Source organism: Myotis daubentonii, chromosome 3 (assembly GCF_963259705.1).
Source record: "Myotis daubentonii chromosome 3, mMyoDau2.1, whole genome shotgun sequence".
Lineage (NCBI taxonomy): Eukaryota > Metazoa > Chordata > Mammalia > Chiroptera > Vespertilionidae > Myotis > Myotis daubentonii.
The window spans coordinates 45,465,663-45,489,114 of NC_081842.1; the positions used below are offsets into that span (position 1 = coordinate 45,465,663).

At 41.1% G+C, this 23,452-nt stretch overlaps 1 protein-coding gene across 1 annotated transcript; it reads left to right on the plus strand.

Annotated features, from left to right (window-relative positions):
- The first annotated feature begins 9,044 nt into the window (after positions 1-9,044).
- LOC132229591 (histidine-rich glycoprotein-like) lies at positions 9,045-23,246 on the plus strand. The gene is given in 9 exon segments (XM_059686157.1): positions 9,045-9,131; positions 9,595-9,753; positions 9,856-9,880; positions 17,179-17,264; positions 18,089-18,179; positions 19,318-19,484; positions 22,517-22,724; positions 22,727-22,899; positions 22,901-23,246. Coding segments are annotated over 9 exon segments (1,299 nt in total). The 3' UTR covers positions 23,204-23,246.
- The last annotated feature ends 206 nt before the right edge of the window (positions 23,247-23,452 follow it).

The window sequence follows — 23,452 nt, forward strand, 5'->3', positions numbered from 1 at the left end:
AAAAATAGATGCACTATATCATATGTCAGAGGGAGTTGAAAATTAAAACAATGATGAAATACCATTATTCATCTATTAGAATGGCCAAAATTCAGAACTCTGACAACACCAAGTCTGGAGAGAATGTGGAGCAACAGAAACTCTCATTCATTATTGGGAATGCAAAACGGTATAGCCATGTTGAAAGACAATTTGGCACTTCTTACAAACGGAGCATATTCTTACCATACAACCCAGAAAATGTGCTCCTTAATATTTACCCAAATGAGTTTAAAACATGTCCACAGAAAAACTTGCACATGGGTGTGTCTAATAGCTCTACTCATAATTGCCAAAACTTGGAAGCAACCTAAATACCATTCAGTAGTTGAATGGACAAACTGTGGTACATACAAACAATGGAGTATTATTCAGTGCTAAAACAAACGAGCTATTAAGCCATGAAAAGATATGAAGGAACCTTAAAGGCATATCACTAAGTGAAAGAATAAAATCTGAAAAGGTGACATAACCTATGATTTCAACTACTTAACATTCTGGTAAAGGCAAATCTACAGGAAAAATAAGAAGGTCAGTGGGTTGAGGGTGGGGAAGGCTAAATAGGCAGAGCACAGAGTCTTTTAGGGCAATGAAACTATTCTGTAAGATACTATAATGGAGGATACAGGGTATTACACATTTGTCTGAACCCATAGAATGTACATCAAGAGTGAACCCAATATGAACTATGGACTTTGGGTGAAAATAATGTTTCAAAGTAGGTTCATTGATAACAACAAATGTACCACTCTGGCGAGAATATTGATAGTGAGGGAGGCTGTATGGGGAGAGTGAGCATGGAGTATATGGAAATCTTTTTTTTTAAGTGCCTTGTATTACAAAAAGCAGGATGTTATAAGATTCCGTTAACTGGTCCAGTGATCCCCAAAGAGATCAGAAATTTACAAATATGTCCATATTAACATCCTATATAATAAAAGGGTAATATGCAAATTGACTCTAAGGGTGGAATGACCCGGGACGACAGATTGCTATGATGCACACTGACTACCAGGGGGCAGATGCTCAATGCAGGACCTGCCCCCTAGTGGTGAGTGCGTTCAGCCACAAGCCATCAGTCCGACATCCCCCAAGGGCTTCTGGGCTGCCAGAGGGATGTGTGACTACCAGCTTATGCCCAAATCCCAATCCCCCGATCCCCCAGGGAGTGGGCCTAACCCAGAAGGTGGACATCCTCCTAGGGGTTCTGGACTGAGAGAGGGGGCAGGCCAGGCAGAGGGACCCCCCTCCTCCCAAGTGCACAAATTTTCATACACCGGGCCTATAGTGATTTATAAGAACAAATAATTGAAAGCAATATACATGTCCAAATATAAGGGAATATTGATATACCCCTGCTGGATTGGGCCTAAACCAGCAGTCGGACATCTTCTCACACTCTGGAACTGCTGGATCCTAACCACTCATCTGCCAGCCTGCCTGATTGCCCTTAACTGCTTCTGCCTTCCAGCCTGATCAACCCCTAACTGCACCTCTGCTGGCCTGATTGACACCTAACTGCTTCCCTGCAGACTCGATCGTTCCCAACTGCCCTCCTCTGCTTTCCTGATGGCCGCCAACTGCCTTCCCCTGCCGACCTGATCATCCCCAACTGCCCTCCCCTGCTGGTCTGATTGCACAAATCTGCCCTTCCCTGCCGACCGTCTTGTGGTGGCCATCTTGTGGTGGCCCTCTTGTGGCAGACATCTGGTGGTGGCCATTTTGTGATGATGTCGCACGAGGGTGTGACACAACCTAGGAATTTATTATATAGGATTAAAAGCATATACAGCATATAATACCACGTGATCTTTGAGAATAATCTTTTTGAATAATATTTAATGATTTGGCAAAATCCTCATGGTATAACCTTAAGGACAAATATAGTTTATACTGTATATAACAAAAATTTATTAAAAGCATTTCCCTTGGGCTTCCTTGTGGCTCAGTGGTTGAACATCAACCAATGCATCAAGAGTTCACTGGCTCAATTCTGGTGAGGGCACATGCCTAGGTTTTGGGCTCAATCCCTAGCAGAGGGGCAGTCAATCGATGTTGAAGCTTCTTTTCTTTCTTTTTTTTTTTTTAACTTCTTTATTGTTTAAAGTTGATGTTTTTATATCTCTCTCTCTCCCTCTCCCTTCCTCTCTCTCTTACATGAATAAAAACATACTTATAAAAAATGTTCCTTAAATTTTTTAAAAAAGTGTTTCCCTTGGGAAAAGGTTCGAAGAATGACAGGAAGGATAAGCCCAAGCCAGGTAGCTCTGTTGGTTAGTGCATTGTCCCAATACACCAAGGTTTTGGGTTCAATCCCAGTCAGGATACATACAAGAAGCAACCAATGGATACCTAATTAAATGGAACAACAAATCAATGTTTATCACTCTCTCTCAAATGAATAAATAAAATTTTTTTTAAAAAGAGTGAGGGATAACAAATTTTTTTTTATTTTACACATTCAATAATATCCTGTGTTCTTTTTAACTTTGTATAGGAATATACTTATAACTAAAAATTATATAATTAGGCCAAAACCGGTTTGGCTCAGTGGATAGAGCATCGGCCTGGGGACTGGAAGGTCCCAGGTTCGATTCCGGTCAAGGGCATGTACCTGGGTTGCGGGCACATCCCCAGTAGGAGATGTGCAGGAGGCAGCTGATCGATGTTTCTCTCTCATCGATGTTTCTAACTCTCTATCTCTCTCCCTTCCTCTCTGTAAAAAATCAATAAAATATATTTAAAAATAAATAAATAAATAAAAATTATATAATTAAAATAACTCAAATTTGAAAATAAAACCTTATTTAAAAAATCCAAACAAACCTCAACATTCATAAAGCTTATATGGCCTCTAGTAATACCCCTCAAAAATAGAGGTTGTAATAAGCATTCAATCCAGTGGAGGAAAACAATACCTGTATGTTCAGAATAATCCCAATAATGTAAATGCACATATATGATAGATATTTAAATAGAAAAAGTCTATAAAGCAATATATAATTGTTCATGATTTTTCTCATTGTAGTAGAATTAGAGGTAAATTATCCTTTATACTTTTGTATTTTCCACATTTATAAACCTTAAGTGGCTTCTAGTAATACCCTTCAAAAATAGAGGTTGTAAGTAAACACTCAACCATAGTTGGGGAAAGCAAGCTTTAAAGAAAAAAAATTCTGGCCCTGGCAGGTTTTGGTCAGTGGATAGAGCATTGGCCCATGGACTGAAGGGTCCCGGGTTCAATTCTGGTCAAGGGCATGTACCTTGATTGCAGGCTCAATCCAGGGCTCATGTGGGAGTGTGGGAGGCAACCAATCTATGTGTCTCTCTGACGTCGATGTTTCTCTCTCTCCCCTTCCCTTCCACTCTCTCTAAAAATCAATGGAAAAATATCCTTGGATAAGGATTAACAACAACAAAAAAGAATAAAAATTCTGTTCCTGACTTTTCTGATCCTATAGCCAGGACACCCAGAAAGAACCTGCATGCCAGAAATAATACATGGAGGTGAAGATCTATCTACCCCCGGCTGCCCTGATAACCATCTTGTGAAAAGTCACTAGTCCCCTCTCCATTCCACATCATTGGCCATTCTCTGGCTCAGGACTGCCAGGAAGCTTTCTCAAAGCCAGTAAGAAGCTTCACCAATGCTAAACGTCACTTCCTAGTGAAAAGGAATATGAGGGGAGGGGGGACTTGCAACCTAGTTCAGCTCTGGTTAAAACTGTAGTCTTACTTGCCCACTCTGAATGACTTGGGTGGAGCTGCAGAGCCTAACCCCTCAGCTGACTTAGGCAGAGCTGCAAATCTTTGGAGCATGACCCCAAGGCCCTGCAAAGACTGACTTGGGTGGAGCTGCAGGGACCCTCAGGGTCCCGCCACGGGAGGAGATATATAGGTCAGAGCCTCCCCAGTTTAGGCTTTCTATCCAGAATTCCCCTGGACTAGCAGATCTGCAAAATAAAGGTTTAACTTTCCTCCCTCAGAGTGCTGGCTGATTGTTCTCCCATGTATTCTGCCACAACACTAGATCAGACAGTTCCTCAGGATAGACTATCTCTCCTACTCACCATCATTCTGTCTCCTCCTGACCATTGACACCCTTGCACTCTCACCGGATCCCTGAGATGTCTGTCTCATCTGAAGCTACCCCAGTAACTGGGTGGCATCACTAGCATTGTGTCTGTATTTAAGATTCAGTAAAGCAAGGGGAAGAGAAGGCATGGCTCTTGTGAGTACCCCTAAGACTTAGCAAAACAATATTGTAGGAAAAGTTTATTCTCATCCTTGGTGGCTTTTCCCCGTCCCATTCCTTTCCCTTCACCAGAATTTGGTTTGCCCAGGGCTCTCCATATTGAACATAACCAATACAGCAACACTTGAAAGACTCAATTAAGGAACTCAACTCATTGAAACATAAAACAGTTTTTGTTTTAATCAGTAGCATTCCCCCACACCATCTTTGTGTGTTCCCCCTTAATAACACCTTGGCCAGATTTCATACTATTCCAGTCATTCTAAGTTTCACTGGGGTGGTAATGTTTGGGTATTTAAAAGCTGGTGTTAATATTAAAAGTTCAATATCAAACAAAAGTCAAAATGTGTCTCTTCCACTTTTAGCACTCCCTAAGTCAATCTGTGACTCTGAGGAAGTGTGGTCTGCTTTTTGTGTGGTATACACTGCCCTTTCTCTCTCTTTGAACTCCTTCCAGGTTCTGTCTGGAGCCCCTGTAGTTCTTAGCCTTGACTGCATGCCAGAAGCCAATTTCAGCATGTCAGCAGGGCTGAATCATCTGGAAATGGCTGAGGGCATTTCCCCAAACCTGAAGAGGATGCATAAATGATTGTTTGCTGCCAGACAGCTGAGGCCATTTCAATCTACATGTTATTGCCTCCTGCTGGCCAAATACCTGAACAGCCAAAGGCAGTTTCACCAATCTGTCAATGCATTCTGTATACTAAACCCTGGCCTTTGATATGTATATCTACCTTGCTTTAGGACAATTTATGTTAATAAAAAGCAAGGGGTCAAGAGAGACAGGAGAACTTGGTTCCTTTAGCTAAGTCTTCTCTGGCCCCCCCAAATGCCTTCCAAAATTATATTTCATCTCTGGACTCTTGATTAATTTACACACAGCGCCTTCTCCAGATTCCTGAACCTTATAGATGCTGGATCAAGACTCCCGGTAACTGCACATTTGATTCATCTTGGAGTTTTAAAGCTACCAATACCTGGGAAAACTAAGATGGCGACATAGGTAAACACTGGGAAATTGCTGCCTCCCACAACAACTTCAAAAATACAAGGAAAAGACAAAACAGACATCATCCAGAACTACAGGAAGGCTGGCTGAGTGTAAATTCTACAACTAGAAGAAAAGAGAAAAGCACACTGAGACTCAGAGGAGCTGCAGAAGTAAAGTGCAAAGGTACGGAGGCTTGAGCGCGTGCACGGAAAGGGGCTGGTACCTGAGGACGCGGCTGTCTTTTTGAATCGGGAGGGAGTCACAAGCTCCCGACTGCTCTGAACTCCGGTTCCGGGAAGTCTCCGGGGACACAGGACTCATACGAAGAGAAACTGGACTGTCTGGCAGAGGGCAGAACTCTGAACTTGAGGGCGGCTTTCCCTCAGAGGTAGGTGCTTGCAGCATTTAAATTACCGGGTCACTGAGACGCGCGCGGCCCCTTAGGGCAGGGCTGGCTGAGGACAAGCCATAGCTGCTTGCTCCACCCTTTGATTCCCTGAGACCCCGCCCCACCCAGGCTGCAGCAGAGGCTTTTGCATATGAATGCCCTGGCCCTTTGCAACATGAAAATTACCTAACAAATTGCAGCTGGGCCAGACAGACCCAGAACTTCCAAGAGAAGGCCCAAGGCCCCACAACAGCTTGCATTGCTTCACAGTTGGGCCTCATCAGGGCACCTCCAAACTCCAAAAAAGGAAGGGGAATCTGCAGTTCTCTTCGTAGCTCCTGCTGGGTAACCTCAGGCCGAGGCTAAATTAGCACCTCCTTAGATCCAAGAGCCAGTGTACCCAGTGGTCAGAGGGGGACCATCCAGATTACAACTCCTCAGGTCCATAAGGGACACACTCAGGGTGCAGACCCAGTGAGCACCAAAGCCCCACTGAATCAAGTCTTGCCCCAGAAGGGTGTCTTCAGCACAGAAGTTCTCCCACTGCAGACACAGCTGATTCTCACTGCCAATTGGCCTGGAGGTCAATTCCTCCCAGTGATCCTACAACAATCAAGGCATAACTACAACAAGACTGTGCACAAAGCCCACAAGGGGGTGCACCAAGAGTGTCCACCTCAGGTAACTGGGGAGGCTGAGCCACTGGGCCCTACAGGACACCTAGCACACAAAACAACTGTACCAACACAGGGAAGCATAAAAAATGTGGAGACAAAGAAACAGGTCACAAATGACAGAAATGGAGGAAAGCAAACGACTGGATATAGAGTTCAAAACCACGTTTATAAGGTTTTTCAAGAATTTTATGGAAACCGCCGATAAATTTAGTGAGACCCTGGAGGATATGAAAAAAGACCAACTAGAAATTAAGCATACACTGACTGAAATAAAGAATAATATACAGAGATCCAACAGCAGACAAGAGGATCCCAAGAATCAAGTCAAGGATTTGAAATACGAAGAAACAAAAAATACCCAACCGAAAAAGAAAAAAGAAAAAAGATTCCAAAAATATAAAGATAGTGTAAGGAGCCTCTGGGACAACTTCAAGCCCACCAACATCAGAATTATAGGGGTACCAGAAGAAGAAAGAGGGTAAGATATTGAAAACCTATTTGAAGACAAATGACAGAAAACTTCCCCCACCTGGTGAAAGAAATAGACTTACAAGTCCAGGAAGCGCAGAGAACCCCAAACAAAAAAAACCGAAAGAGGACCACACCAAGACACATCATAATTAAAATGCCAAGAGCAAAAGACAAAGAGAGAATCCTAAAAGCAGCAAGAGAAAGAAAATCAGTTACCTACAAGGGAGTACCCATACGACTGTCAGCTGATTTCTCAACAGAAACCATGCAGGCCAGAAGAGAGTGGCAAGAAATATTCAAAGGAATGAATAGCAAGAACCTACAACCAAGATTACTTTATCCAGCAAAGCTATCATTCAGAATAGAAGGTCAGATAAAGAGCTTCACAGATAAGAAAACGCTAAAGGGGTTCATCACCACCAAACCAGCATTATATGAAATGCTGAAAGGTATTCTTTAAGAAGAGGAAGAAGAAAAAGGAACTCTTACCATTTGCCACAGCATGGATGGAACTGGAGAGCGGATAAATACCACATGATCTCACTCATTTGTGGAATATAATGAACAACATAAACTGATGAACAAGGACTGATCCAGAGACGGAGAGGCATTGATTGGACTGTCGGGCCTTGGAGGGAAGGTAGAGGAGGGTGGGGGTAAGGGGGAAAGATCAACCAAAGGACTTATATGCAAGAATATAGGCCTAACCAATGGACACAGACAACAGGGGGGGGGGTGAGGGCATGAGCGGGGAGGGGGGTAGGGAGCAACATGGGGATAAGGACACATATGTAATATCTTAATCAATAAAAAATATATTTAAAAAAAAACAAAAAAACTACCAATACCTGGGCTTAATACCCAGAGATCCTGGCTGAATTGCTCTTGGGGGAGGCCTGGACATAAGGACTTTTCAAAACTCCTCAGGCGATTCTAGCCAAGGCTGAGCACCATTGCGGTGGACACTTATAGACACTCACTACAGAGGAGAGAGCAGGGAGGGAGATGCTGTCTAAGTGGGAAGGGAATCTGGGCTGATTCTCTCTGGCCTGATGTTCCTGGGTTCTCCTGGTATGAAGGATCCATATAGGTATATTGGTTTCTTTGGAGGAATAGGGCTGAGGGGTCAGCTTAATCCCAGCTCTGTCCCCCAATGCTGAGTGCCTCTCCCAATGGTGTATTCCCTCTCACCCCTTCTCTGGGATGGGTGGGCATCAAATGACTTGACTTCTACCCTCACCACAGTTCTCTTCCACAGGAACCAATATTTTTGGCATGTTTTAAGAGCCATGGGGAACTGGAATGATAGCTGGTGTCCTCAACTTTTCCTCAGTCAAAATAATAATAAATAATAATAACAAAAATTATAATCAATAGCATCATTTATTCAGCACCTAAATCTGTGCCAAGAATTGTTTTATTGTCTTGGCCGGTTTGGCTCAGTGGATAGAGCATCGGCCTGTGGATTGAAGGGTCCCGGGTTTGATTCCGGCCAAGGGCACATGCCTGGGTTGTGGGCTCAATCCCCAGTAGGGGACATGCAGGAGGCAACTGATCAATGATTCTCTCTCATCACTGATGTTTCTATCTCTCTCTCTCTCTCCCTTCCTCTCTGAAATTAGTAAAGAAATATATTTTTAAAAAAGAAAAGAAAAAAAAAGAATTGTTTTATTCTTATTAAATTGTTTTATTTACTTTATATGTTTTCTTATTTAATTATCATACCTTCCTGCCAGGAGGCATTAATCCCCATTTTATACATGAGGAAACAAAGACTTAGAGCTGTTTCATAACTTACCCAGCATCACACAGGAAGAGGGTAACAAGATAGAGTTGAAATTCAGATTTGACTCCAAAGGAACAGGCTTTAAATAATTCTATTCTACCTGAACTCAGGTCTTCACTTAAATAATACTGTGGGGCCTTGACTTACGAGTGTCCCGATTAACGAGTTTTTTGAGATACCAGCTCTCTCTCGGCCGATTTTTTGCATTGAGTTGATAGAGTAATTTGAGTCAATGAGCTCCTTAACGAGCTCCTTAACGAGCTCAGTCTCAGAAGGAATTAAACTCGTAAGTCAAGGCCCCACTGTACAGCTGTTTTCTGCTACAGACTTCTAGTGCTATAATCCAACAAGGAGACCAATGGTGGCAATTCCTGGCTGGCAGATGGAGAAAAGTTATTTTACTGCAAACCCTACCCCCCACAACAATGAATGACGCAATGCTTATGGTCAAAAACACTTTGGACCTGGTACCTACAAGAAAAATCCAGATTTGTGTAGCTCACAGGTTCATCCACTTATCAGAGGTATGTGTTAACTTTTTTCCCCAGAACCCATTAATCATTTAGAGCATATTGACAGACAGAGATTTTAACCCGGGGGGTCAAGGTGAATTGAGGGAAGCCAGTGCTTTCCCAATACTATCATAAGAGTACACCAAGGAATTCAGAAGGCCCATGGACCTTGGACATTAGCAGGGCTGTGTTAAGATAGTGGTGGCTCAAAGCAATTTCCTGATAGCCTCAAAGTAAATGTTTACTGTACCTTACTGATATTTATTGATTTTTATTGACCTTAGAGATGGTCTGTCTGCTACCTGTTTGCCATGCTTTACTGAGGGCAGGATGTATATCTAAAATTGAATAAAAAATGGATAAGACCAGGTTTCAGTGTGCCTCTCCAAGAGAGAGGTCTCCACCTGGCCCCCCATGCCTTCTAAATTCATATTTCTTGTATAGTATTTTCATTTGTGTGTGGCCCCTTCTTCAGATACTGAACCTCTGCCACAAAAGGTTGCAGCATTCTGGCTCCACGAACAGGAATCTGGAGGAGAAGATTAGCCTGAGTGAAAAAGGAAAAGTGGAAATTCATCGGAAAGGTGGCAAGTTCACTGAGCACAAAGCCAGTGCAAGCTTCGAAGTCGCGAACGTAACTGGATGAGAAACATTTTGATTCAGCCAGGTTATAATGGGGAAGAATTCGAGTAAAAGGCAAAAACAACACTGTAAGTTTTTAGCTTGCATGTTTAAGGATAAAGGAATTAAGGTGTCAAAAGGTATTCTCTTAAATCAGGCTCAAGAAAACGAATGCTCTTGTCAACTTTAACTATGTGGGCTCTTGTTCGAACTGCATTATGCCCACTTTGTATTGGGGATCAATAGTCTGTAAATCCTAAGGTCCCGGAACTTCCGATTCTAGTGTGGGAATTCTCATCCATTAGAGAAAAAGGGACTAAGTCCTTTTACAAAAGGGTTATTTAATGCTTTGTCTGAAAATTACCATATGATGCCTTGGGGCGGGCAGATTTTAGCTGAAACAACTTTAGATGCTAGTCAGTGCTATGGAGAGCAGAATAGGATAAGATCTGTGAACAACAGGCTGAGACCTAGGCCGCATTCTGGCTATAAGTCCCAGGCAATGTAATACTTCTGAAAGATCCATGAAAAGAACTCTGATTTATTAAGTCTTGTCTTTGTGTTGTGCGGGCTTGTCTGTTGATTGTTGTTTTATCTGTCTTTTTTTGTTTGGTTTAATGTGTTTATTATTAGTCTATTAAGCATGCTTTTAATTTAATTTAATAGAAAGGAAACAATAGATGGCAAGGCCATTACTAAATTTACCTAGAACAAACAGAATGTGGGAATGGGTAAAGAAAATATGAGCAGTACACATGGCCGGTAACACAGATTCTAGGAAAATTCCCTAGACAAAGTAGAGGTAACGAAAAAAGGCCCCAGTCCATTAATTACAAGGTCTCTTAGTGATCCTGTAAAATGGACACTTGGTCTCAGGAATGTTCTTAAAAGTCTCATTTTCACCATGTTTTTATTTCCCAGTCCGTCATTTGAAATTTGGATAGATGAGACATTTCTCAAAATTAGGAATGTGTCTGGGATTTCTGTACCCATGAAGAGAAAATGGCTAGCTTAAGAGAAGGCACACCCCGCCTGAATTTGGGTGGCCTCTTGGCCTAAGCCCCATCTCTTTATGGATGCTATAGAATAAGTCCAAGACTGTTTTTCTTTAAAAGATGGTAAAAGTGACACAAGGATAATATACAGGCTGTATTTGGGCAACAAGATTAGAGTTTCCGCCGAGACCAGTTTGGCTCAGTGGATAGAGCGTCGGCCTGTGTACTGAAAGGTCCCAGGTTCGATTCCGGTCAAGGGCATGTACCTGGGTTGCGGGCATATCCCCAGTGGGGGATGTGCAGGAGGCGGCTGATCGATGTTTCTCTCTCATCGATGTTTCTGACTCTCTATCTCTCTCCCTCCCTCTCTGTAAAAAAAAACCAATAATATATATATATAAAGATTAGAGTTTCCATAATAATGGGTAATTCTTGAATAATAATGGACCACATTCCAAGGTTGCCTCACAGGTCCCGGGGGCAGTCCTGGTTTTATAAAATAAAATAAAATAAAATAAAATAAAATAAAATAAAATAAAATAATACTTTAACATTAAAGCCACTGAAAGTCAGTAAGTTACCTCTGTTACAGAATTTGCCAAAGAAAATGCCTTGGATGATAATAATTGGCTTTAAAATCTCAAAGTTGTTAAAACATAAATAAATACATGTAACTAAAATGAAGGATTTGTAATAAAGCTTTTCAGTAATAATTATAAAAAAAATAATAATGAAAGTCCAGCCACTCAAGAGGAGACTGACTATATGCTCTGTTAGAGGAAAAGGCCAGTCGCCTTTCTCCCTGTAAAGGCAGAGAAGCTGCAGCAGTGACCTTAGAGGTTATCTCTAAGGAAGAATGTAGCAGTTTAAACCCAAGGGGCTAGATGCCTGCTCCCTCCTACCCATGCCGTTTCTCCAGCCTCATATGCCTATACATAATTTTCCAAAGTCCTTGCTAACTCAAATACCTTAGAACATTATTGGATTAAAAATAAATATCTAAATATTCCAACAAGTTTTAAGTTCACCTGGTTTTACCTTTTATTATAGAAAATCTAAAAATATATTTCTTAAAGATTAGAATGTTCATAAATGACAATCTAAGAAATGCTGGCTGTTTACTTTTAATTATCATTGGAAAATTAAGGTTTAAATATTGAGTGGTTTTAATTATAGAAGGCAGGACACACATTTTAAAAGAAAAAGAAGAAAAAGGTCTGTACAAGTTGCTGATTATATGACAGAAAGAAAATTAGAGTAGAAATACTTAGGAGAAGGTCTAAGGCATGGTTACGCATTTTTGAAGGACATAGAAAGAAGGTTTGAAGGCTAATTTGAAAGTGTGAAATTTGTGAAGGTTGTGTATGTAATGAGAAGGAAAAAAGAAATATTAAAAGAAAGAACTAAGTTATAAAGTTAACTATTTGCAAAAGTTGTTAAAGGCTCATCAAATCTCAGAGAAGTTTAGACAGGGCTAGATCACTACCCTTGTCTCCCCTTGCCAAAGACAGAGTAACAGTTAATACAGAAAGGGAGGGCAGGACAAGGTTGCTGAATACACCTTAAGCAAAACCAGAATAATTAGCAGCAGAATTTTAAGACAGGAGCATACATAATGCCTCAGACCACCACCCAGCCTGCTCTTCAAATTGGCTGGGGGTGGGGCGGCATCTATACTTCATAGATCAAATGTATAGGTTTGCTTACTTTGCTTTTTTAATAAAGGCTCATACTTTAATAAGTTATCTTTTCACAATATAACCAAGGTATCCTATAAACTTATTTATATGAGAGGCCAATATTTTATAAACAATTGGTTCTAGTAAAGTCCAAAGTAAAATTTGCATACATATGCAAATAAGCACTATCCAAAAAGAATGTTCTTTGAAAGTAAAGTTAAGCTTAATAAAAATAAGAACTTTTAAAATCTCTTCTGCTACTATTTACAAAGTAAACTTAAAATTATTATGTAAGCATTAAATCTCACCATTAATGAGACACCATAAGTCAGGGGTCCTCAAACTTTTTAAACAGGGGGCCAGTTCACTGTCCCTCAGACCGTTGGAGGGCCGGACTATAGTTTTAAAAAAAAACTAGTCGGCTGCTAAGCAACAGGCAGCGGCGGCAAAAACACCCAGCGGGCTGCATGTGGCCCACGGGCTGTAGTTTGAGGACCCCTGCCATAAGTAAAGAGAAAGTTATTTATACTTGAAATGTATGCATTGCAGTATTGACCAGCATGTCTGTCTCCTACCTGTTTTTCTGAAAGGCAACCAAGTTGGTTGTTCTGTTTAAAATAAATTAAAAGTCTTTAATATAGTGATTTATGGTAAGCCCACAGGAAAAGCACAGTTTAACAATGCTTATCCAATTAGAAAAGAAAATCCCTAAATGTGGCTTAGAGGTTGCTCTGGGAGGAAATACAGAGGAAAAATGCCCTCCAAATATCTAGGAGCTGTAATTAAAAACCAAAGTATTAGGACTTAAAATGTAGAAATATGAAAGGATTGCTTTAAAACTTTAAATGACTTTCAAAAATTATTAGAGAACATTAATTAAGACCTTATCTAAAAACCTCTATAGGAAAAATGACAAATTTATTCAACATGCTTAAGGGTGACTCTAATCTTTTCTCACCCTGAACATTAACAGTTGAAGCTAGGAAGGAGTTACGAAGAATGAAGCAGGCAATCTCCTCAGCCCAAGTACCACGGGTACAACTCATGGCTCAATTAATATCTCAACTCAGAAAGCGCTGCAGGCATCTTTGAGGAGAAGAACCCCAATGCATTTACCTTCCCTTCACGGGGAAGCAATCAGAAATGTTATTTCAGACTCATTTGAATTGGCAAATAGAAATAAGTGAATATTCAGGGAAACTTGGTTGTTACCTACTAAAAAACAAGTTACTACAATTTTTATATTACACCCCTATTATTTATACTAAAAAAAAAAAAATACTACGTAGGAACCCCCTGGAGCATTAACTGTTTTTCCTGATGGTTCATCTAATGGTAAAGCTGCTTATCATGCAATGAATTCAGACCAAGTCATCCAGACCAGTCATACTTCTGTGCAAGGAATTGAATTAGAAACTATCAAGACTGCATTGCAGGATTGCCAAGAGCCTCTTAATATTATTTCTGATTCTGCCCATACTACTGTCCTGGTAAACAGAATTGAGACTGCTCGATTAAGATGGCTCAGTGACCAAAGTCTATTTATACTATTTAAACAGGCACAGCAAATTGTACAGCAAAGACAATACCCCTTTTATATTACCCATATCAGGGCTTATACCACCCTGGCTGGTCCTTTAACAAAAGGAAATGCATATGCCAATCAATTAGTTGCTTTATTAAAACAGGCCACAGAATCTCATTAACTTTTACATCAGCCTGCCAAAATGTTGTCTAAACAATTCTCAATCACTCTACAGTAGGCAAAACAGATTATCAAGGAATGTCCCACTTGCATGTTACATCTGCCTCAAGGGCCTAATATAGGAATTAACCCTCGAGGATTGATAAGGGACCATATCTGGCAAATAGATGTAACATACTATACTCCTTTTGGATGCCTTGGGGCATTGCACATCTCTGTAGACACTTTTTAAAGGTCCTATGGGCCACTGCATCTACAGGGGAAATGGCAAAACAGGTCATTAATCATTGCCTGGCTGGTTTGCCATGATGGGATTTCCAAAAATTATTAAAACTGATAATGGACCTGCATACACAAGCTGTAATTTGCAGCAATTTTGTAAAAAGTGGAAAATTCAGCACATTATGGGAATACCATACAATTCCCAAAGACAGGCAATTATAGAACACCAACATCAGCGACTAAAATCCCAACTTGAAAAACAAAAAGGGGGAATAGTGGTGAAATCTTCTGTAAGTATATAGAATACACCAAGCCTTAATTATTTTAAATTTTTTCACTTGTAACACTGATGGGAAGACACCTGTCAGAATTACTCTGGTGTCAGAATAAGCCAAAGGAAAATGGTCTGGTTAAATGGAAAGATCCTGAGTCTGGTTTATGGAAGGGTCCCTTTGTTAACCTTTGGTAGAGGATATGCTGGTGTATTTCCAGAAAACTCCTCCAAGCCCATGTGGATTCCTGCAAGGAATATTAAACTTCAACATGGACCCCAGAGAGGAACTCACCAGACTAAAGAGGACCTTGCATCTGGAGCCTCATCCTGTACCTGTGGCTACAGACAATTGACTACTCCAGCCAAAGATAGTAGTCATCCCAAGCAATAAGCTAAAAATAAGGAATAGAAGGAGAATGAGACAGAGGAGAAATAGTCCAGAGATGACCTGGAGGATTGTAAAGAAGCCTTGCCATGCTAGCAGTCATCAGTTGTGCAGTGATGTAGTTTGCCCAGGACAAAGCCAGAGAAAGTCAAACCTGCATTGTTATTGCCCACCGATTGTCCACCTTCCAGGACTCGAATATTGTTGCTGTCATGTCACAGGGGACAGTGATAGAGAAGGGGACCCATAAAGAACTGATGGCCCAGAAAGAAGCCTACTACAAACTAGTTCCTTAGATGCCTGGCAGCAATTTAAAAAGAACATAAAAGAACTCAATCCTTTTCTTTGGATCTCCTTACATTTGCCTCTTATCATAACCACTATTGTCTGTCTCATTCTTGTTCTTATGTTTATTTCTAGTCTGCAGATATGGAATGAAGATTCTTAAAAGGAATCAAGCCCTACAGGTGACATACACTTTTCAAGATTTATTAAGAAAACAAAAAGGTGGAGAAGAGGAAGCCACCGCTTTCCCAAAACTATCATAAGAGTGAACGTAAGGCAGATGGACCTTGGGCGTTAGAAGGGCAGTGTTGAGATAGCAGTGGCTCAAAGCAATTTCCTGACCTAATAGCCTCAAATTAAATGTGTACTGGACCTTATTGATCTTAGAGATGGTCTAAGTGAACGAGTGAGTATTATAGATACTGGACAATCTAATGAAAGGAGATCTATTACCATTGAATGAGAGAATGCTTCATTTGGGAAATCCAAATGAAGCAGAATTTGAATAGGAAGATGGGTTGGGTTAAAGACATTCCAGGGAAATTCCAGGAATACCAACTTGATGTGGGGTAAGAAATCATGCAATACCTGACTATTTGGTCAGGGACACTGACCTCTTGTCCCTTAGATTATCAAATGAAAAAAGAAAAACAGCCAACACACCAAAGCCGTCCAATGTGAATGAATCAAAATTATCCCTTTTTTTGTCAGATCTGCAAAAAATATATATATTTGTGTGTGTGTCGCAGAATTTTAGTATTTAGTTTATATGTGCCATGAGATGAAAATATTAAAAATCACTGACATAGATTATATATTTATTTGGAATAGATTTGAGGGTTTGATTGAGATGAAGGAGGGAGGCCTCTCTTCCCCATTCCCCAAAAATAACCTACCCTTTGGAGGAACCACTAAAATCAGGGAGGTCAGACAATAGAGCATCACAGAGGACAAGCAGATAACTTGATGTTTGTTAGAGTATTAGATGTGGAGGTTCTACAGGTTGCAGAGAATGAGTGCAGGGACTCGGGATTCAACCAGCAACTTAGTGACTTACTAGTGCCAGTCCAGGATCTCTGCCACATTATAGGACACAGGATGAATTGGCCCAGGACTACCTATGGGTGGGAGCAGGGAGCACAGTGTACCTGGGGAGATGGATGCAAGTGGCATGGGCTTGAACTAGAAAGCTATATGACGTGTTCAGGAATGAGGAAATGAAGACAGACCAAGGCGATGGGATTTATGGCAATGAGAATGAAGAAAAGACATGAGACATTTCAAAGAAAGACCATTCAAGGCCTGATGACTGGATAGCAAAAGCAAAGAAAGACATCAAAGCTGATGTCACATTTTTTTTAAGCCAAAGTCTAAGGCAGGAAATAATTAATGGTGTCATTGACAAAAAGCAAGATAAATTGAGAGAGGTAGCTGGTTTGTAAGAGAAGAGCTGATTTTAGGTTTGGACAAGTTGAAATTAAGGAAAAAAGTCAAGTTCAGGAAAGAGCTGGGTGAGTGGACACAATTGTGCATGGAGATTGGAGCTTGTGATGTGGCTGTCATCACTTATAATTTCTAGGTTTACACCTTCAACAACTCCGCCCAAATAAATGGCGTTATTTAGTGATTGTTTTTTAAAGCTAATGAACAGAAGTAACATCATGACCAGTTAAAAAGACCATTTGGAAGTAACTTTTCCAAGCTATTTATTCAAGTAAATAGATCAAATGACACAAAAGTAGACATCTGCAATGATTTGGAAAGGAACAGAAATTCTGTTTAAGAAATCAAGAGATTGTTTCTAATGAAAACATACTGGGCTCCCACGTGTTACTCACCTGTTGCTTTCTTGGAATTTTTCAGGAATCCACAGATGTCATTATTTAGTCTGAGATGTGAAAGAATCTGACTGTACAGTCCAAACCAGAAAACACTGGGATGTCTGTGAGCCAAATATTTCTAGATATTCATCTTATATAGTAAGTAAATATTGTACCATTCTCCTCTTTTTATAATTCTTGACTTTGGTTTACTCTGTTGTCCCAGGGTAGCTGTATGCCACAGCAATAGGGGAAGAGCAGTTTCTGTCTTTTGACTCATGAAGATAATGTCGACCTTGAGTAATATTCTCTTGAGAGCCATACCTAGGAACCCAGTTCAAGATATGTCAGTGGGGCTTGTTATAGCATGACTAGCTCTAACCTTGTGCAAATCGCCTAATGTTGCTAGATTTCCATCTTCTCAGCTGTAAAATAAGAGGAGAAGGTTGGAGTAGATAAACTCTAAGGTCCTCTCTGGCCCTGACCGTCTATGGGTTTGGAACCTATGAACTTATAATTGTGTCCTATGAAGACTGGTCCCATGAGCAGGAGTGGCCAAAAGGGATTAACTTTAATTGTGATGAGGAATGGGATCTTGTGCTGCTTTGCCCATGGGTAATCAGATCCCAGGCTGTCTGCCACAGGAGAAGAACCAAAGATGAAAAACCACAGGTCTAAGATTTTAGTTCCAGAAAATAAGACACTTACATACCTAGAAATTTAGCATTTTTTTCTTCTTGAAAATGTTTGAGATATGGCCATGATCTGTTTAAATAGTTTATCTGTGGTTCTCATGAGGGTTTTGGGTGCCTATGGCATCTAACTCATAGAAAAAGATTAAGAAAATACAGGTTTGAAAGAGGATTTATTGAGAAACCCCAAATAAATTTTAAAAGATAATAAGGTATGTTGCATCACTTTTTGTGTCTTCATATTCAACCCGAAGAAAGCAGTAGACAATGATAAACTCCTCTTTCTTACAGGTGATTGGACAGTGTAAGGTAATAGCTACAACACATCTGAGTGAATTTCAGGGTCTTAGAGTGAATGACTTCAACTGTACCACAAGCTCTGGTATGATAATCTGTTAAAATACTACTTATTTCTAGATTGATATAGAATTCAATCATACAGTGGTATTTAATATATAATACTATGATGTACATATCAAAAGTGGACTCTACCTATACTCATGGAATTGATTTTTAATTTCTCTCCTGAAAAGAGTCACAAGAGTGTTTCTCCTGTTATTAGTACATTTCTCACAAATTATATATGTAAAAATAGAGAGCTACATAAGGTAGTAGAGCATCATTACAGAGAACATGGGCTCTGTCTGGGGTCAGATTGGCTTGAATTTGAATCCCAGTCTCATAATTTCCTAGTTGCATGGTCTTGAGGGAAAGTTACTTAACCTCTTTAAGGATTCCTCATGTGTAAAATAAAGCTAATAATAGTATTAGCTCTTTGGGTCTTCGTTAGTATTAAATAAGATGCTCTGTGTAGTACACTTCCAAAGTACTTAGCAATATATTGACTTCAACATGTAAAACTTATGTATTAATGCTACAGTTTACACAGCAGTCTCATTTAATTGCATAACAAGACTATGAAGATTATGAGACTTTCTAGTTTAGAGTTAAAAGAGGTTCAAAGAGATTAAATTACTTGGCCTCATAAAACACCCCAAATATGGTGAACTTAACCCTGCCCCACCAGTGTTGACTCTAAAGTCCATGTTCTTTTATTTACTTTCCCCAAGAGAATTATCACAGAGTTCCTTTAAAAATTGCAAATTTCAGCATAATTCAATATACAAAAACTCAGCAGCCAAGCAACTCCTTCAGGAGTTTGCCTTAAAGAAGACTGAGCTGTATCTTCTCTCTCTGGGCAAAACTTCATTTTAATGATGCTCTCCCTCTTTGGCAGAGATAGGAAGAGTTTATTGAAATATTCACACTTTATGAATGATGGGTTTGGGACATCTGAATAGGGTAACAACCGAGACTTGAATATCAGAAGGATCTGGATTTAAGTTTAGCTCTGTTGCTGATTAGCTGATTTGTTAGAACAAGTTTCTTAGCCTCTCCAACCCTCAATTCACCTGTTTGTAAAACAGGAGCTATTGTTATTGTTTCCATCATGCATATATGTATTAATTCATGGCATTGACAGTGCTGTTTAGCTATAAAACAACCATTTCTTTCTCCAGTCTTTTCCGCATTGGCCAATACTAAAGACAGCCCTGTACTCTTGGATTTCTTTGAGGAGACTGAGGTCTACAGAAAACAAGCAGACAAAGTCCTTGAGATGTACAAAAAGGAGAATGGTGACTTTGCCTCTCTCAGAGTGGACCAAGTGGAGAGAGTCGGCAGAGGCGTGAGTTTCCACTAATGTCCAGCTGGAGTCTGAGGGCCCAGGCTCCAATCTCACAGGCGCAAATTCAGTTGCATTGACCCTCTCCCCACTGGTCTCCTTGGCTAGATGATTTTTATTGTTATAATTTTTAACTTATCGGTAACATTCAATATAATATTAGTTTCATGTGTACACAAATTCTAAAAGATACATGCGTCCTTAAATTCATTTCAGCATTATTTACAATAGACAAGATATGGAAGCAACCTAAGTGCCTACGGATACATGATTAGATAAAGAATATGTATTATATATTTATAATAAAATATTACTCAGCATAAAAAGGAATTAAAACTTACCATTTGTGACAGTGTAGAGGCAAGTGAAATAAGCCAGACAGAGAACGACAAAATCCAGCTGCTTTGTTTGTTTGTTTTAATACAATAACAACTTTGCTGAGGGGTAATTGACATTCCATAAACAGCACATATTTAGCTAGAGTATACCATTTGATAATTCTAACATATATATATGCCAATGAATGCAACACCACACTTAAGATAGTGAACATATCCATCACCCCCAATAATTTCTTGGACCCCTTTGTTATCCTTCCCTTTTGACCAACCCCTCTTGCCTCCTCCCCTGGGCTGCTGTTGCCAGCCACCAGCTGCTTTTTAAGTTGAGATCCCTGTTGCAGTTTTAAGAGACAGGCAGCAGACACCATGGAACTGCCCTCCTGCATTTTTTTTTTAATTTCTGGAGTTGCAGGGAGTGTGATATCAACAGAGAGGAGGGAAACCCAAACAAAAAAAGAGTAAAATGCGGAAGAGCATACTAGGATTATGAGTCATTAAAATCATCTAGTCCTAACCTCCTTGTATTATGATGGAAAACAGGCTCAGAGCAACTACCTCACCACACCCAGTGGACACACAGATCAGCTGTGCCCCTAACTGGGTCATGCGTGACACAAAGGTCTCAGGGTCCAATGCAAAGGGCTTGCCCAGGTGGTCCGACTCCATTCCCCGACTCTAGTTTCCAGGACAGAGAGGATCCCCTACCACAGAACAGAACTGCAGGAGACCAGCTCTAAGTCCCACAGCCTAAGGCAATGTTTGCAGTGCTTCTGGGCAAAGAAATGCTGCTGAGATGCTGGGACAGGGCGATCAGTTTCCAGATCATTGCCTCTACTCCCACCTGGGGTCTGTGATGCTCCCAGCTCTGCCCCTCCCTCCCCCTCCCATGCCCCTCCCAGGTGAACCTCAGATGGCCCTTCCCATCCTCCACCCTCCTCAGCTCCGATGGCAGGTAGGGAGGGTTGGGGGTCATTCGGGGAATCTTAGGGCCTCGAGGAAGTGCCGCTTGAAGAGCCAGAGACAGTGTATGTCCACCCGCCCCCCTGGATGAACCCAATAATACAGAGGCCTCATGAGTGCGTGTTTAGAACCAGTCCCCCACCCTCCCTTCGATTCTGCCCCTGGGTAACTTGGCTGTTTTGGGCAAGTCGACCTCTGCAGTGTTAATTCTCTCTCCTTTAAAATAAGAACAAGAGCCTGGTGGGCGTGGCTAAGTGGTTGAACTAGACCTATGACTCAGGAGGTGAAGGTTTGACTCCCTGTCAGGGCACATGCCCAGGTTGTGGTCTTGATCCCCAGTGTGGGGCATGCAGGAGACAGCCCATTTATGATTATCTCTCATCATTGGTGTTTCTATCTCTCTCTCCTTCTCCCTTCCTCTCTGAAATCAATGGACGATATCCTATATAATAAAAGCCTAAATATGCATATTTTTCCCTTGACCAGGAGTTCCACTGTGAGTTTGACTGCTCGCTATGATGTGCACTGACCACCAGAGGGCGGTGCGGAACATGGTGGGCATCGCCAAGGAGGCACTGGAAGCAGGGCGGCAGTGGAGGCTGCCAGCCCCAAAAGGCTTCAGGGGCTGGTCGGGCTCACTGTGGGTTCGCTCTGGAGCTGGTCTGCTGAGTCCAGTTGGGAGAGAGCACGCTGCCCGCCTGGCTTCTGTGCAGTGCTTCTGGGTGACTCCGAGGCCCATCTTGCACCTCAGCCCACGGTGTCTAGCTGTGCTCACCACATCTCAGTGTGTGGACTTGGGCGCCATGACTCAGGGAGAGGGGGGCAAGTAGGGACCCAGGGGCCCAGGTGCTGCCCAGGGGCCAGAGGTCAGCTGGGACCTGCTCTTCCGTGCCAGCCACTCAAGCTTCAATCGCCAGCCAGGCTTAGGGACAGTACCCATGCATGAATTTCTTGCACTGGGCCTCTAGTTTATTATATAAAGATATGTAAAATAAAATACAAAACAATATTTTATGAGAATATCTGTGTAGAAACGTTTGTTCTACACACAAATATTCTTCACAGTATTTTTTATAACAGAAAAAAAGTAATTCAAATATCCATGGGACAAACCAAGAAGGGGGGCAAGTTTATCACCTTGGGCATGGCTGCACAGATTTTTTTAAAATATTAAAACCTGAATAAGGATAGTGAAGAGGTCAAGTGCTCATCTTTTAGGAGTAAGAGATGCTTATAACATAGAGTCACAGAACTCTGTTGAGAGCCTAAATTATAAGGCACAAGTTTTTGAAATGTTGATCTACAGATGAGTACCATTCTGTAATATAATTTTATCACTTTATATGGAAATGAGAAAAATAAAGATAATAAGAAAATTTTTTGTGGTATAACATATTACATATAAAAGAACCATCCTTTACTCTGAGATTATCTTTCTGACTGTTGTTATATAATATTATTGCTATTGTGAAATGATGGTGGTAGATGATGATTTTTGTTTGTATTTTAAATGCCAACTTGCCTCGATAAAAATTTGAGAACCCTTCTTTGATATTCTACTTTAAAAATTTATTTCTGCAATCCAAAAGTATGGATTTAATTGAATTAAATCAGGTTAGACATCTAATTTCTTCTTTACATGATGATAGTCACTTTTCTGTGGTGTCCTTCACCGGGAACATAAAAACATCAGTGATGTTCAACCCCATTTGAACCATCCTCCCCACTCTGGAGGCCATGGGCATTCCTCTGCTCACAAGCCTTCATTTACACACAGTAGATCCAGAGATAACCCATCCCCACGAGTCACATAAACCTGGATGCCCACCTCCTCTAGACGACAAAAATCACTCAGACAGACCACTACTTCAAGCAGGAGCTCCTTCAAGACTGTCCCCTTCAAGATGTCATCACTTCCATTTTGGCACCAATGGCACACATGCACCCCTCATAATCATAGTTCCAGTGAGCACCATCTCCATGGACACCATCCCCATGGACACCAACCCCATAGACAGCATCCTGATGGCCATGGTTTTCATTACCATGGACCCTGTGACTCACCACCCCATAGGCAAGGTCCCCAAAATCACCATCACTGGGGCCATGGCTCACCAACCTAGGCACTCAGAAGAAAGAGGTCCAGGCAAAGGACACTTTCCCTTAAGATGGAGACAAATTGGATATGTTTACCAACTCCCTCCATCAAAGAAAGGTGAAGATCTTCCTCTTCCTGTAGCCAATTTTCCCAGCTTCTCATTGCCAAACCACAACTATCCTCTAAAGCCAGAAAATCAGCCCTTCCCTCAATCAGCCTCTGAATTATGTCCAGGGATGTTCAATAGTGAATTTTCACAAGTTTCAAAGTTTTTTGAAGAGACATTTCCAAAAAGAAATCTGAGTTCCTTGAAGAATGAGTAATGTTCTGAATTAGAACCATAAATAAAATGTAACCAATAATAAATGCAACATTACAGGTTATTGTAATCTTAACTTTCATGTTCAGAATAGGACAAAATGTGTTGCCCTGACTGGTTTGGCTCACTGGATAGAGCATCTGCCTGTGGACTGAAGGGTCCCAGGTTCAATTCCGGTCAAGGGCAGGTACCTTGGTTGCGGGACCATCCCCAGTGGGGGCTGTGCAGGAGGCAGCTGATCGATGTTTCTCTC